Below are 16,778 nucleotides of genomic sequence, written 5' to 3' on the forward strand. Positions count from 1 at the left end.
TTCTTCCCATTTTGAAACAGTGAAATTCCTAGCAGTTCACAGTCCTAGGTTTCACCTTTCCTCAATGTTAAAGACTTCCTCCAGTCCCTGCCAGACCATCGCTTCATTGATAGCAGCCTCAGAAGTGGAGGATCTGGCCATTTCAGTGCTTCCCTGAAAGAAGCGCATTCTGGTGGTAAAATGTTTTTTCCCGTCTAAGAGCTTGGAAACACACACACACGGTGGTGTGGTGGTGTGTCGAGATAGGGGTTTGACACTCGCTTTGGTGATTTCAAAAGGCCATCCAGGTGCCTTGGAATCCCGAGACTGACGAGGTCTGCCCTTCCTGTACCCATGCTCTTCCTTAGGAAGCAGCTGTCCCCGAAGGCTCCTGCCTTGTGGGGTGTCAGTAAAAGAGCCGGTCTCTGACCTGAGTGAGAATCCAGCTCTCCTGCCCCCTCATGGCGCTTTGTAACGAGTTAGCTTATTTTTTGGAGCCTTCATTTCCTTTTCTGAAAACTGGGGATAATAGTACCCACTTCAGTGTGTAGTTATGAGGAACGAATGGCAGGAATTATGCAAAACCCCTGTTAGCGTTCCTGGCGCTCATCTTAAAGCAGTGGTTACCGATTGAGCAGCCTCCCGGACCTGGATGGGGCCCAGGCCTGGGTACGTGTGAGGGGCAGAGGGGCCTGTGAACTGCGGCCGTGCCCTCCTAGGGGCAAGGAGACCGGCCTGTGTGCTGGTGTCGCCAGCTTGCATCCCCACCCCACGCTCTCCCCATCGGCATGGTTCCCCCCCGTGGTGATACTTGTATGCACCTCAGTTCAAGACCCCTGGCCCGAATGCTCAGAACGACTTTTTATTGAAAAAAAAAAGTGATATTTGAAAAAAAGGACATCTAGTCTGTATAAACGATACGCTTAAAACCGGTGACGTTGGTGCAAACATGCTCAGTCGGCTTATTCTTCTGGGACCTCCCCTGATGAATGGTAATTACGCAGAGTAATCTTAAAGGAGCCTTCCTGATGGATTGGAAACATAAGCCTAGGGCTTTATTGTATTTGGTGTTATTGTAGAGGCTGCTATTCTTAGGTCAGATCAAGTATTTTTAATCCCTTTCTATCTTTAGTTTATGCTTCTATCATGAGGTGGTTGATTAGCACAAAAAAATCTTAAGGATAAGTAATACCTCTTTATTTTTATTTCTTTTAGGTTTTCTGTGTTGAATTAAATGACCGGGGAGGGATGCTTTTGATATAGATCTTACCTGTCAACAAAGTGGCTTGCATTCTGTTTCCTGTGGTAGAAACCAGCGTGTACAAATGGTTCAAAGACGGGGTCATTGCCTTTGCAGATACCACGTTGCCATCACTAAATTATCATTTACTAATGAGATTCAAATGTAAGGCAGTGGCGTGCCTCTAGGTTCTGGAAGTGCCTCATAAACGTTCGTAATGATCACACTTACCACCTCATGAGTGTCCCTCGAAGAATCAATCGTGATCTTCTGGAAAACTAGTCAAATCGATTCCATGACGTTTTTAGGAAGATGTGTTTACTCTGTCACAGGGAATAAGGTTACAGTGCCCAGGTTTCCCAGAAACACCTCATAGGTCTGTTTCCTATGATTTCCTCAAAACATACCAGTCACAAAATAAATTCGTTCAAATAATTTCCAAGGAAATGGTAAAATAGAGCCCAGGTCTGCCGTTTTCTAGGTTGCTCCGTCTGAATCACGGGTGCGTTTTATAGAAGCCTGCGTTGGTCGCACACGCTCCCGTGACCCCCGTGAGCTTTGCACAGGCGCTGAGTGGCCGTGCGTTCTGGCGGATCACGACCTGTAGTACCACGTAGCTCAGAGGCGTGGTCCCGGCAGACTGCTGGGGCGAGATGCCCTCCTCTGATAAAAGCGTGCTGCTAACCAGGGCTAACCAGCCCCCTGCATACGGCAGGGCTCTCTCTCGGTGATGCTGGGGCCACTTGAACCTAGAAAGAAATAATGGGGCAACATCCACAAAGCTCCATGTTATGTAATTTTAGTCTAAAATTATTAAAAAGCAAACTTAACTGATGGCCTGTTTCTTTATGCGGGATTCTTTCACTTCAATGGTTGTAGCCATTGTAGAGCTAACTCCGAGGGATTTGTGTTTGTGTGCTTTTCAAGATAAACTCTTTGCAAAATGTATCCTTTAATAACTGAATGAGTAAACTTCTTGCTGTCTGGAGGCTTAGTAGCTAACTGTCACTTAAAAGGGAAGTATTATCTATATAAAGCGATGACTTCCATTTTAGAAAACTTACTATGTAGCCCCTTCTTACAAACATTAGATGATAATGTTAAATCGATGATGAAAACGATAATTATTTGAGTTAATAATAGCTTAGCATGCATTATTTTGTTTAATCCTCGTAGCGTGCTTTTGAGGATGGTACTGTTTTAACCCCCGTTTTACAGATGAGGCACTGAGGGATTAAGTAACTCAGAGTCCCTCAGAAAGTGGTGGAGCTGGACTCCTACGAGGAACACCGGATCCTGGAATCTGCTGTACCCCACGTTGCTTTCCTAAAACCCTTTAACTGGCACATGAAGGAAGGCTCTTCTTTGTACTGTTGCCCTCAGTGGAGGGGTCTTATGTCTAAATCATCAGTAAATGCTATCAAGCTATTTGGGTAAAATAAGAAATTCTAAAACATACTCTTGTTTCCACCCACTGGGAATTATCCCAGTGTGGCAAAAGAATATTCCATCTTAACTCTGCTTGAAAGCATTACGGATTATATAAGCTTTGGTAACCAGGGGTTTCTAATTGATCCCCATTCTCAGACTCTCATGGTGATCATGGACTAGTAATAGTAGTAGTAGTGATCATAGTAACAGCTGTGCCTGGATTCTGCTTCTTTTTTGGTACAACTTTGATCTGAGATGCCTAGGATAGTGGTTTTTCGAGCCACACTGTACCATACACTGTAGTGGAGGTGTCCAGTTAGACGTTTGGTTTAATAATTTGGAACGAGAAGAATCGCCCTGTTAACAGGTGTCTCTCTCTGCCCACTCTGGAGCTCCACAGTGAGAGCCGTCTTGGAACACATTTAGATAGAAAAAGTTTGCCCTGATGCTTCGACTTAAGTGCATCCAAGCTGTAGTCAGACAGGAGCTTGAGATCCACAGAGCTAAGTGCAAAAAGTAATCCTGTAAGGTGTTAAGTGGGATTTGACCTCCTCAGCGTTCCAGGGGTAAAATACTCCCAGGAACCTGTGCTCATCCCTGGAAGAGAAAAACATGCTTAGGAGAGGTGATCACATGAGTTGATCGTGGCCAGTGTCGGGAGGGCAGGGTCCAGTGCACTGAGAGGACACTTGAGCTGGTTGATCGTTCTGGTGGGGAAGCAACAGGTGTGGCTACACTACCCACAGGCCAGACAGGTAGCTTTGGGACAGCTCTCTACGAAACAACACCTGAGGACAAGTTAATTCCTACTCAGTCTAGAAGGTTCTTCCTAAGGATGGTAGTGAGGGGAAGACGGGTCATATATGGTGTCAGCCCCTCAGCCATTCGGAACCTCCACGATGTTCCTAGGACCTTCCTTGAGGACGTGAGTCAAGTCCCCCCACCTCCCTCTCTGGTTCAGCGCCTTTACTACCATGCACGTGAGTGAGTCTGGTCTTCTGTCCCAAAGGGAAGCAGTCCTTCCCTCCCCTTTCACGCCAGCTAAGGCCCCGCCCAGACCCTCTTCCATCTTATAGCTCTTTCCCCAGAAATGATGAACGCTGCTGAAGGGTGTGCAGATTACAGCAAAGGGGAGAGATCCCTGGGGACTGTGGCCTATTTGGAGTTTAACCAGCCACATTCCAGAAAAGGAATTCACACCTAATGTTTTCATTCCTTAATCACCTCTTTCAGGATTTTCTACCATGAAGAAGAGGAAACGTAGGTTGCTTCCTTTGTTTATCCCAACACAGAAAATACCAGCCTGGGCAGATGTGGGGTTGGTTCCCATTCTTGGTCTGCAGTAGCTGCTCAGTAACTGGGGAGTGCTGTGGGGTTCATTCATTCACTCACTCCAGTCCTTCACCTGCTCATTCATTAATTCACTCTTATTTCAAAAAGGATTTGAGACAACGAAAGCTTCTGTCTGATACAGGGGAGAGCATTATTGGTTTTGCCGTATTAAGATGGTTATTGCCGTCACTATACGTTTGATCTTTTCAGTCTCTGGAATCTCTTAAAACTTTGTTCCTATAAAATCTTCATCTAGATTTTCAAAATGTGAGCAAGTGAGCATTTCCTTAAAAAAAGGGACATTCAAAACTTCGGGCCCTGCAAGCATGATCATTGTGCCCAATAGCAGTGAGAACGTGAAGAGCCGGCTGGGCTAACCGCACTGCTGTTGAAAGTGTCACTGCCTCTCAGTGGTGACCGGCCACAGAGCCACAGAGCACCAGCCTGGCTACTGATCCCTCATCCCTACCTTAGTCAGCTCGCACAGCCGTGACTAGGACCACAGACCCAGTGGTTTAAACAACAGACACTTACTTCTCACAGTTCCAGAGGCTGGAAGTCCAAGATCAAGGGGTTGGCAGGTTTGGTTTTTCCTGAGGCCTCTCTCCTTGGCCTACAGATTAACTGCTGTGTCCTCACATGGTCTCTCCTCTGTGTGTGTGCATCCCTGGTATCTTCCTGTGTGTCCAGGTTTCCTTCTATAAGGACACCTGTTAGACTGGATTAAGACCCACCCTAATGGCCTCATTTTGACTTAATCATCTCTCTAAAGACCCGATCTCCAAACACAGCCACATTCCCAGTTACTGGGGTTTTGGACTTCAGCGTACAAATTTTGGAGGGACACTACTCAGCCCCTAACACCCCCTCAACTACTGAGTTTGAAAAGTTTTGCTAAAAACAAAGAAAAACTTGATACCCAGAAATGAGCATACCAAGAGGCTACAGAGTAGCTGGCTTCAGTCGCAAGTGTGGGTGTATGTCACATTTCTGAAGCTAACTATTACAGCCTCACAATTCATCTTGTTTCTCCTTTTCCTCCCTCAGTGTTGGAGTTTCTAGATCAAAAGATGTGCCACCGTTTGGTCCACCGATTCCCAAAGGCGTAACTTTCCCAAAGTCAGCAGTATTCCGGGACTTCCTTTTAGCAAAAGTAATCAATGCAGAAAACGCAGCCCACAAATCAGAGAAGTTTCGAGCGATGGCCACTCGGACGAGGCAGGAGTACTTGAAGGACCTGGCGGAGAACTTCGTCACGACCGCCACCGTGGATACGTCCGCGAAATTCAGCTTCATTACCCTGGGCGCCAAGAAGAAGGAGAAAGTAAAGCCCAGGAAGGACGCCCACCTCTTCAGCGTCGGAGCGATCATGTGGCACGTTGTGGCGCGGGACTTCGGCCAGTCCTCGGACATTGAGTGTCTCCTTGGGATTTCCAACGAGTTCATAATGCTGATCGAGAAGGATTCCAAGAACGTGGTCTTTAACTGTTCCTGCAGGGATGTCATTGGGTGGACATCTGGGTTAATGAGTATCAAAGTGTTTTACGAACGAGGAGAATGCATCCTTCTGTCCTCGGTGGACAACTGTGCCGAAGACGTCAGGGAAATTGTCCAGCGACTGGGGGTAAGTACAGGTTTCTGTTTATCCACCATCCTTAGCTCTTCAGTCCCAGATTCGTAGTAGCTTCTGCTGTGGAACTTCCGCCCCAATTACATCACCTAGGAAGTGAATTACTATTTCTTAGGGGTAGAGTTTGATTTAATTTTTTTTAATTTTTAAATTTTTATTTTATATTGGAGTATAGTCGATTAACAGTGCTGTGTTATAGAGTTTGATTTTCAATGCTGTGTCCTTTTGAGCTGTTGCTGAATCCATGAATGGTGGCGAAACACCCATTACAAATTGATCGGAAAGGAAAAGTGAAGCCAACTTTCCAAAGGGAACATCGGGATATATTTTCATAGTGTTTCAAGGAAGGACAAGAATTTACTAGATATTATGTCTGTTTGTAGAGACTGGCACGACAGTACCTTCCCAGGGGGAAATTAATAGGCACAGAATCACCATTGACCATATTGATGGTCAGAGTAAGCCCTCTTCACTGTTTCACCTCTGCGTACTTACACAACAGGTATTTTTGTTTAGTCTGCCACATTAAATATGTTATTAATCTTGCAGCCAGTCTCTTACAGAGGTTTTATAGAATTACCCATTAAGTTAGAAAGACTTTAAGAAAAAAGTCATAAAAAAGATGGTTATTTGCAGTACAAAACCATGATGTCCGTGGTATCTAACAGTTGTATTTCTACTTCATATTTTAACAAAGGAAGATACGGATTTTAGTTTGAGTATATACAATAGAATTTTAAGAATGAATGAAATATAAGAACAAAACGTGCTTTGACAAAAGAATTTTTCATGTGTAAATCTTCCCCCAAGGGGATGTATATTTCATTAATTAGAGAAGATTTAGTCAGTTACGGATCATGAGAAAAAGAGAAATTATACCCATTTCCTGCCCCCTTTCCTCCCACCAAACATAAACCTTTTATTATTCCAGACCACATAGATGAGACAATGCAATCATGTCAGTGTCTGCTGGCCTTGGAGAAATAATGTCATTATTTGCAGACGCTCTTTACAGGAAAGGGCCTCAGTGTGTTCAACAGTATTGAGGGCGTATGTGCGCAAGCTGAGATGTGATTCAGGGATGATTAAGTGTGTGATCAGTTTACGTATCTGGAGAATTGAGTTATCTCGTGAGTGTCAGGACACATTGTGCTTTTAGTAATACTGCAAATACTTCTTTTTAGGAGACCTACTGAGTCATCATAATTTGTGCTCCGGAAAATACAACATAAACACACCCCCTTCACCAACCACCAAAATGCACGTCCCATAGGTTCTGACACGTTCACTGTTCTGTGGACCCCATTCTACCATTTTCCTAGAAAAATGACTATATTGCTAATGTGACTAAGGTGCCTGATATCTGGAATATATTTGAGGAAGTATATCCTGTATCTTGGATGACTTGTAACAGGGGATGGTGGAAACAAACCAACCCAAAGACTGTTGGGGGGTTAGAACAAAAGGCTGGTGCAGGACAGGAGCAACAGAAATGGAAAGGAAGAGGATGAAGCTGTCGTAGTGGAGAGATGGGGAAGGGGTGCTACTGGGCAGATGGTGAACTCTGCATTTTCTAGTGGTGGGAAGTGAAATCAAAGGTGTCTGCTATGCAGGTAAAGACACAGGTGGGGAATAAGAGCTCCCACCTAGGGCTTCCCTGGTGGCGCAGTGGTTGAGAGTCCGCCTGCCGATGCAGGGGACACGGGTTTGTGCCCTGGTCCGGGAAGATCCCACATGCCACGCATGGCTGCTGAGCCTGCGCGTCCGGGGCCTGTGCTCCGCAACGGGAGAGGCCACAACAGTGAGAGGCCCGTGTACCGCACAAAAAAAAAAAAAAAGAGCTCCCACCTAAAGGGTCAGGTAGGGCCGGTTACTCTCAGCAGAGCCCAGGCTTGGTTGAATGCTCTCCTGTTGCCATCTGGAAATTCTCAATAATTTTTGACTAAAGGGCCTGCATTTCTGTTTTGGACCAGACTCCACAGATTATGTGGCCAGTCGCGGGTACATGGATAGGAGGCCACCATGTGATCATTGAGGCCAAGTAATTATGTGACGAACTCCAAATAAATGGAGAGCTTGATCCTTCAGCCTTTGCAAATGTTAAGAAGTAAGGAACAGAAGTGAGAAAGAAATCGCAAAAAGTAGGGGACGTGGCAGGTGGTTGGAAGAAATAAGAGACAGAACAAGTAGGTCTCGGAAAACCCTTTCACTCTTCAATCTGATATATGGATGTTAAATTTCAGCTGAAAATTGCATCCATATTGGAGAGAAGGCCGGGCACGTGTCAGATGTAGTCTTTTGGTCAGAGAGCTCAGTTGAAACAAAGCTGAAAAAGAAGTGAAGGACAAATTTATTCAGGTTGTATATATTACAGAAGTGCCTTTTCAACAATTTTAAATCAGTTCAGTTCGTAACTTTGGAAACTTCAGTCTTTCCAAACTTCACCACTAAGACCAGCAATCCCTTTCCCCATTTTCCTAAGCCCCAAACTGTCATGAGTGCCTGATTAGCAGGGTGGGCGCCGTGGCGGTAATAACCACGGTAACGTCCGCCACACCGGTGATAACCATGAACCAGCCCCGGTCCCACAGCAGCTGTACTTACAGTCGTAGGTCTTCTTAAATAGGAATCTGTGTATTCAGAGCGTGTTTCATGGACATGAAGCATTTATTAAAACGGAAACTCTGTGCTTTGGGGGATACGGGTATGATACCTCCCAGCTTTCAGCTGCCCACAGATGAGTGATGCCGTGGTCATCAAATGATATTCTCAATGAGCCCATGTTTTTCTTTCAGTGCATGTGGGCTATTGTCATTAAGCACTTCTGAGGGTGGCATTAACTAATTATTGGTGCTTTAGTTCACTGAGTGGGATGCTTGTCTACAGACACCAAGGAGGCCAGCTGACTGGCCACATTTGATCTGAATGGTCCTTACCACCCAAGCAAGCAAGGGCAGGCTGTCCCCAGGAGAGGGATCCTAGGGGCTAGAACAGGATGTCCGCAGGCCTGGTGCACAGAGAGCACTTAAGGTTTTCCTGACAGTCTGACTTCCTGCTGCTGCCCATCCTGTGGGCAGGGCGCTAACTGTTAGCTTGGAAAGGCTTTGGGCCATTTTTTTCTCCCTTGTTTGTACATGGTACACTTCACATGTCCATTCAACCATCCATGGACACTTGAGTTACTTCCACCTTTTGACTATTGTAAATAACGCTGCTAAGAATGTGGGTGTACAAATACCTGGGTGTACCTCTTTGAGACCCTGCTTTAAATTCTGTTGGGTATATACCCAGAAGTAGAATAGCTGAGTCTCGTGGTAATTCCATTTTAATTTTTTGAGGAACTGCCATGCTGCTTTCCATAGCTGCTGCACCATTGGACCATTTTTTTAAGTTGAATAAAATTGTCTAATAGGGAATTCCCTGGCTCTCCAGTGGTTAGGACTCAGTGCTCTCACTGGCAGGGGCCCGGGTTCCATCCCTGGTTGGGGAACTAAGATTCCACAAGCCACACCATACGGCCAAAAAAAAAAAATTAATAGGTTTTATTGCTTGATGGGTGAAAGGCTTCACATGTTTTCAGTTGCTTCAGTCCATCTGGAACAATGGAATTTATATGCTTAAGAGCCGAGTCAGGTGACGTAGAAAGGAGACGGGGCGGGGTGGGGGGGTGTTATCAGAACCCGTCTTAAGCTCACAGGCTCTGGGTCAGTGGCTTCTAGGAAAAAGCAGGACACCTGTACCTGGTTTGCCTTCGAATAATGAAACCTTCGTTTTACTTTTGTTATTTTCATTGTGCCTGATGCCAGGGGTAATTACGGTAAAGTCTGGATTGAACCGTGTCCTTGTCTTGTCATCTTGTCCCTGGGATGTGTGCCCCCCCGCAGCGCCACCCCTCACGGTCCCCTTCCCCCTTAGATCGTGACCAGGGGCTGCGAGACTGTGGAAATGACCCTGAGGAGGAACGGGCTGGGCCAGCTGGGCTTCCATGTGAACTTCGAAGGAATCGTCGCAGACGTGGAACCTTTCGGTTTTGCGTGGAAGGCCGGCCTTCGTCAGGGGAGCCGCCTCGTGGAGATCTGCAAGGTGGCCGTGGCCACGCTGACGCATGAGCAGATGATCGACCTTCTCCGGACCTCAGTGACTGTGAAGGTGGTCATCATCCAGCCCCATGACGATGGCTCGCCTCGGAGGTAGGCTCTCGTCCACGCTCGCTCCTTCTTGGCGTCTGTGGCAGGTGCTGTCCTGCAAGGTCCTCAGAAAGTGTGGTCACACGCACCTTCCACCTAAGTTGTCTGGACGTCAACCATTTGGGCAACTTCAGAGAGCTTTAAAAAAGTCATTAGTATATAATAAGTGATAAAGTGTCATTTTCTAAGCATTTTTTTGGGACGTTGAAGTCATTGGTTAACAGGATATTTAAGAGATCTCATTGATTTAGGATATCAACGTGTGGAGGAATATTGGGACATCAGATACACTGTTTGGTGACCACTCCATTCTGGTTGAACTGGTCCAGGGCTTTCTCATAAGCTGTCATGGGACACCTAGGAAAAGAAGTGGCTGGACTTGGAAAGCTCAGAGCGGATGGGTGGGGGCTAGGGACAAGAATGGGATTAGAAAGTGATACCATTCCATCGTCAATAGAAAGTTCTCATGCTCACTATCAAGGAAGCGTTAGGCCAAGGGGAGAAAGAACTCTCACTAAGAACAAGCCACCCACCTGGCCTTGGCCCCTGTTGCGCAGCAGTGTCTATAGTGGTATCTGGAGTGCATTTTCTGTGCCTCTCTCTCAAATGCAGTTCCCTACTGGCTGGCCAAGAGCCCTGGCTTTGGAGGGATGAAGCATGCTTGCAATCCAGACGTTAGCTGTGTGATCTTGGGTGGGTCACATGCTCTCTCTAAGTTTCCCTTAGTATCTGTAAGATGGCATTATAATATTACCTGCCTCGTACTGTGTGATGAAGATTAAATAAGGTGATAATGTGTAAGGCACTTAACACCTTCTGGCATGATCAACACCTTACTCATTTTAGTTAAAAGAAAAATAAACTAAAACTTTAGGATATTCATTGGAATTTTTTCATGCTGTAAAGGAAATCCTTACTCAAAGATAGCAAGGTGACTGTGCCCACTTCTAATCTTCTGTAGTAACTCAGGTCACTCTTTCTACCCTGTCCATCTCCTTTGCCCATCCTCCAAACCAGCACTGTCCAGTCGCACTTTCTCTGATGACATGTTCCATATCTGTACCAACCAAACAGTGGCCACTAGCCACATGGGTAGCACACATTTGAAATGTGGATAGTGTGACTGAGGAAAAGGAATTTTCACTTTAACTAACGAATTAAGATTCAGTTAGCCGCATCTGGCTCGTGGCTGCCATATTGGATAGAGGAGCTCTAAACCATGGTCTTTTTTAGAAAACAAACCAGTGGTGTACCACCTTCCTCTCTGGTTAATGTGCAAAATTTTGCAAAAGTGTGTTTCTATTGGTTATCTAACCATTTGCCTCCTGCCTGACTTTTTATGGTCCTGTTTCCTCTATCTGCCCAGTAAGTTTACAGAATAAAAGTTAACGAGCTGAAATTCTTCTCGAGAGTAGTAGCCGCATGTCGCAGGAAATACCCAAGGTGTTTCTTGTTGCCTTGCAGGATTCTGTCCCATTAAATCCATTTGCTCCCCAAGAATCCCATGAATCACTCATGGTGGTATGCGTACAAGAAAATCAGAGACAAAAATTACTTTCTTAAAAATGAGTTTTGGAAATAACAGAAAACAAATCCTTTAAACTTGGAAACTAAAATAATTTTGTAAGTGTTAGCCTTTAAAATAAATTTTAAACCAGTTATTAGAAATTCTTCCATAATATAAATTTCTTTCTTCATTGGCTAGAGGTATAGGTTTGTAAATTTTGTGGTGAGAATCAAGTCTTTTCATCTGTCTTAGAGGCTGATTACTTCTATAGAATTAGACAAAACTGTTACCGTGTTCTCCCAAAATTAAAAAACAACATTTCTCTCCTATTTTTAGTTTTGGTCTACTGTTACTCAATAAGACATTTCTTTTAAGCTTTCAAGAGATCTGTTTAATAAAAATGTTAAAGTTATCGTTATATTTGATATTTAAAACATATGATTTAGAAAAATAGAATCTCCTAAGAAATACGGAATTGTTTTTCAGCTAAAGCAAATAAACAAACAAAAACTACCATTTAAAAGTCCCGGGCTTCCCTGGAGGCTCAGTGGTTGAGAGTCCACCTGCCGATGCAGGGGACACGGGTTCGTGCCCCGGTCCGGGAAGATCCCACATGCCGCGGAGCGGCTGGGCCCGTGAGCCATGGCCGCTAAGCCTGCGCGTCCGGAGCCTGTGCTCCGCAACGGGAGAGGCCACAGCAGTGAGAGGCCCGCGTACCGCAAAAAAAAAAAAAAAAAAAAAGTCCCGCCTGTTATTTTTTTATCCAAGGGCATGTTGTCTGCTTTGGTCTGCATGTAATTAATTCTTTCTTTGTTTTAAATGCAAATTCTTTTATTGAAGCTATTCAAGATATTTAGAGATTTTGCCTTTGTCTCCTCAGAGTATCCTTAATGTCATTCCCTGAAGATGCAGATTTTTCTCCCGTTCAATCTGGAATAACCGTCTTCTATATTTTTAACCTTAGCCAGGATTAGAACTAGCTGATCGCCTGGTAGTAAACACTCCAGAATCGGCCTGCCTGTCACCCACATTTCCAGAAGCCAGGAAGCTTTTAAGCCTAGCATGTATCATTTGAAATGCTTTCGGTTCAGCCTTCCAATTTTCTGAGAATTTGAATTTGTAAATTTGCAAACCCACATTTTTGTTAGTTTTGGATCCTGGTTCTGCCTGCGACTCTCTGAGCACCCGGATAAAAGTGGTCGCTGCTCACACAGGAAGCCTCGCATCACACACAGGAAGTTATCCGTGCAGTGACAGCCGTTTGCTTTAGACTGTGATGTTGAGTATGAAACGTCATTTTTTTTTTTGTTTCGTTATTTTTAGCATCTTTATTGGAGTATAATTGCTTTACAGTGTTGTGTTAGTTTCTGCTGTATCACAGACTGAATCAGCTATACATACACATACATCCCCGTATCCCCTCCCTATTGCGTCTCCCTCCCACTCTCCGTATCCCACCCCTCTGGATGGTCGCAAAGCACCGAGCTGATCTCCCTGTGTCATGCAGCTGCTTCCCACTAGCTATCTATCTTACATTTGGTAGTGTATATATGTCTGTGCTACTCTCTCACTTCGTCTCAGCTTACCCTTCCCCCTCCCCGTGTCCTCAAGTCCATTCTTTACATCTGTGTCTTTATTCCTGTCCTGCGCCTAGGTTCATCAGAACCTTTTTTTTTTAGGTTCCATATATATGTGTTAGCATACGGTATTTGTTTTTCTCTTTCTGACTTACTTCACTCTGTATGACAGACTCTAGGTCCATCCACCTCACTACAAATAACTCCATTTCATTTCTTTTTATGACTGAGTAATAGTTCTTGTATATATGTGCCACATTTTCTTTATCCATTCATCTGTCGATGGACACTTAGGTTGCTTCCATGTCCAGGCTACTGTAAATAGTGCTGCAATGAACATTGTGGTACATGACTCTTTTTGGATTATAGTTTTCTGAGGGTATATGCCCAGTAGTGGGATTGCTGGGTCGCATGGTAGTTCTATTTTTAGTTTTTTAAGGAACCTCTGTACTGTTCTCCATAGTGGCTGTATCAATTTACATTCCCACCAGCAGTGCAAGAGGGTTCCCTTTTCTCCACACCCTCTCCAGCATTTATTGTTTGTAGATTTTTTGATGATGGCCATTCTGACGGGTGTGAGATGATATCTCATTGTAGTTTTGATTTGCATTTCTCTAATGGTTAGTGATATTGAGCATCTTTTCACGTGTTTGTTGGGAGTCTGTATATCTTCTTTGGAGAAATGTCTATTTAGGTCTTCTGCCCATTTTTGGATTGGGTCGTTTGTTTTTTTTGATATTGAGCTGCTTGTATATTTCGGAGATTAATCCTTTGTCCGTTGCTTCGTTTGCAAATATTTTCTCCCATTCTGAGGGTTGTCTTTTCATCTTGTGTATGGTTTCCTTTGCTGTGCAAAAGCTTTTAAGTTTCATTAGGTCCCAGTTGTTTATTTTTGTTTTTGTTTCCATTTCTCTAGGAGGTGGGTCAAAAAGGATCTTGCTGTGATTTATGTCATACAGTGTTCTGCCTATGTTTTCCTCTAAGAGTTTTATAGTGTCTGGCCTTACATTTAGATCTTCAATTCATTTTGAGTTTATTTTTGTGTATGGTATTAGGAAGTGTTGTAATTTCATTCTTTTACATGTAGCTGTCCAGTTTTCCCAGCACCATTTATTGAAGAGGCTGTCTTTTCTCCATTGTATACTCTTGCCTCCTTTATCAAAGATAAGGTAACCATATGTGCGGGTTTATCTCTAGGCTTTCTATCCTGTTCCATTGATCTATATTTCTGTTTTTGTGCCAGTACCATACTGTCTTGATTACTGTAGCTTTGTAGAATAGTCTGAAGTCCAGGAGCCTGGTTCTTTCAGCTCCGTCTTTCTTTCTCAAGATTGTTTTGGCTTTTTGGGGTCTTTTATGTGAAATGTTGTTTTACGTTTCCTCCCCACTCTAAGCAAGTTTAGCTTTCTGCATTATTAGATTTTTTTTTTTTTTTTTTTTTTTTGCAGTACACGGGCCTCTCACTGTTGTGGCCTCTCCCATTGTGGAGCACAGGCTCCAGACACGCAGGCTCAGTGGCCATGGCTCACGGGCCCAGCCGCTCCGCGGCATGAGGGATCTTCCCAGACCGGGGCACAAACCTGCGTCCCCTGCATCAGCAGGCAGACTCTCAACCACTGCGCCACCAGGGAAGCCCTATTAGATTTTTTAAAGAAATTGTAGAGGAGGGTGCAAAGGAAGAAATGAGCAGCACTTTGCTCCTTTTGAAAATTAAAGTACAGACTTTTTAAAAAAAATTTTATTTTATATTGGAGTATAGTTGATTTACAACGTTGTATTACTTTCAGGTGTACAGCAAGGTGATTCAGTTATACATATATGTATATCCATTCTTTTTCATATTCTTTTCCCATGTAGGTTATTACAGACTATTGAGTAGAGTTCCCTGTGCTATACAGTGGGTCCTTGTTGATAAAGTCCAAACCTTTTAAATGAAATATCACTTAGTACCATGACTCCTGCAGCAACATATACAAAGGGATTCCTCCATGTAAAACTGCACATTGGATTTGTGGCGTGGAAAATGGCCCCATCTTTCACAGATTGGGCCTTAGGCCTTGTCAGGGAGGCAGCCAAAAGAAAACATTCGTTTAAATGGACGTGTGTGTGTAATTTTTCCTTTTAAGTTGTCTTTAATATAACAGCCATAAGGACTAGCAAAATGGCCAAGTTAATGAATTAGAAGATAATTTCAGTCTTCATAAACATTGTGAATAAAAGAGTGAAAAATGCTTCAATTCGGTTTTTCCATGATCAGCTTTTTTTGGTCCCGCAGGACATCAGGGAGAGGTAATTCTCCTCGGAGCCCGTCCGCTCCTGTCAGCAGTGGGAGAGGCCTGCCATTTAATAGACTCACTCCTAGTTGTCCACAGGTCAGAAGGTGTTTGCTTATGACTCAGAAGCTGCTGGATTAAATGAAGTCTTTAGCTGGGGAAGTATTTATGTGGAATCAAAAGGCACCCCCGCATTTTGAAGTCCCATTCTCAAGCCTCAGAGTGATGATAACTCAGCTGTCCCTTGGCTTGAAAGGAAAGCAGAGCCGTATTTTATTTCCTTGTGGAGTCCCAGAGAACAGCAAGCAGGGAAGGTTCCCGTTGGGGATGCTTATTAACTGATCTCGTGCTGGGAATGGATCCGGGAGAGGCTGCGTAGCGATTGGGAACGAGTGGCCAGAAGCAGTTAGGGAATAGCAGTCTTCAAATGGAAATGAGGTTTGAAAGGGAGCAAGGACATTTCCCAGGCAGACAGTCTCTATGGCAAAGATGAAGAGCAGTTTTCAGAACTCTTAATTAAGCCTTCCTTGGTTTCGCAAGGCAGGGCATGGCCCCAGCCCCTAGCCTTCAAAGGTGACTGACATTTTATCAATGTCATTTTAAGGAAAACACATCAACTTAGAAGGCTGATACAAAGGAAATAGCAACTCACCAGAGTTATGCATGAGTTGTTATACAATGTGAGTGATTTAGTAAATACGTCCAATAAATATGGAAATGAAATTCTGTGCTGTGGCGCATCTGTTTTGTGTGATTTTCCATACTTTGTTGACATACTGTCCAAGACATATTTTTCTATATAATGCAAAACAGTGGAAATTATCTCATGTTGTCATGACTTTAATTTGTTGTTCTCTGATCATTCTATAAAATTGAAGCTGTATGTTCTTGTCTTCTGTTTGGCTGCCGGTTGCCATGACCGTTCAACTCCCCAAAGGACCCAGAGGGGACGTGGAAATAGGGAATGGGAAGGAAAGTTCAATTTTGTCAGATGAGCAGTTGATAGATAGATAGATAGACAGGTAGGTAGTCAGACAGATAGATAGATAGATAGATAGTGTGGGAAGGAAAGTTCAATTTTGTCAGATGAGCAGTTGATAGATAGATAGATAGACAGGTAGGTAGACAGACAGATAGATAGATAGATAGATAGTGTGTTGTAATCTGGATTAAAGTGAGGTTTTAGATGAGGGTTCCAATTTATGTGTATAGATAAGAAAAATCAGTTCCATCTGGTATTGTCTCATGGGCCCTCAAGTTATGAATTTTAATGTGAACTGTGAAAAAAATACGGAACTTGAGGTTCCCAAAGTAACCTGAAGCATGGTCACAATTCTCAGTCCTCCAGTATAATGTTTGAATTATCTTATCCCTCCTAGAATATAAACATTGAGTTACAGAACGAACGTTAGGTAGGTTGCCTTACGTTTACTATGCATTCACTTCTTTCATTCATTCCTTCACTCTGCAGTAGTTTGTACCAGAAGCTGCTGGGCACCAGGGCTGTTAAAAATGGAAAGGACAGGCATAATCTTTCCATCCATGGGCTCCTTTTTGTCTGTGTGGCATTCTAAAGTACAGGACTTCCCATTTATAGCTTTGCTACTTAAAAATGGCTTTCT

At 43.9% G+C, this 16,778-nt stretch overlaps 1 protein-coding gene across 2 annotated transcripts in view; it reads left to right on the forward strand.

The window, feature by feature from the left end:
• The window catches only part of SIPA1L2 (signal induced proliferation associated 1 like 2), a 221,100-nt gene that overhangs the window by 155,136 nt on the left and 49,186 nt on the right, over positions 1-16,778 (forward strand). For both annotated transcript variants that reach the window (XM_079901080.1, XM_079901081.1), the window contains exons 8-9: positions 5,030-5,606; positions 9,528-9,802. In XM_079901080.1, the coding sequence (XP_079757206.1) occupies positions 5,030-5,606; positions 9,528-9,802 (852 nt within the window). The remainder of the gene's footprint in view (positions 1-5,029; positions 5,607-9,527; positions 9,803-16,778) is intronic.

Source organism: Stenella coeruleoalba (genome assembly GCF_951394435.1).
Source record: "Stenella coeruleoalba genome assembly, chromosome: 16".
In the NCBI taxonomy this organism is placed as follows: domain Eukaryota; kingdom Metazoa; phylum Chordata; class Mammalia; order Artiodactyla; family Delphinidae; genus Stenella; species Stenella coeruleoalba.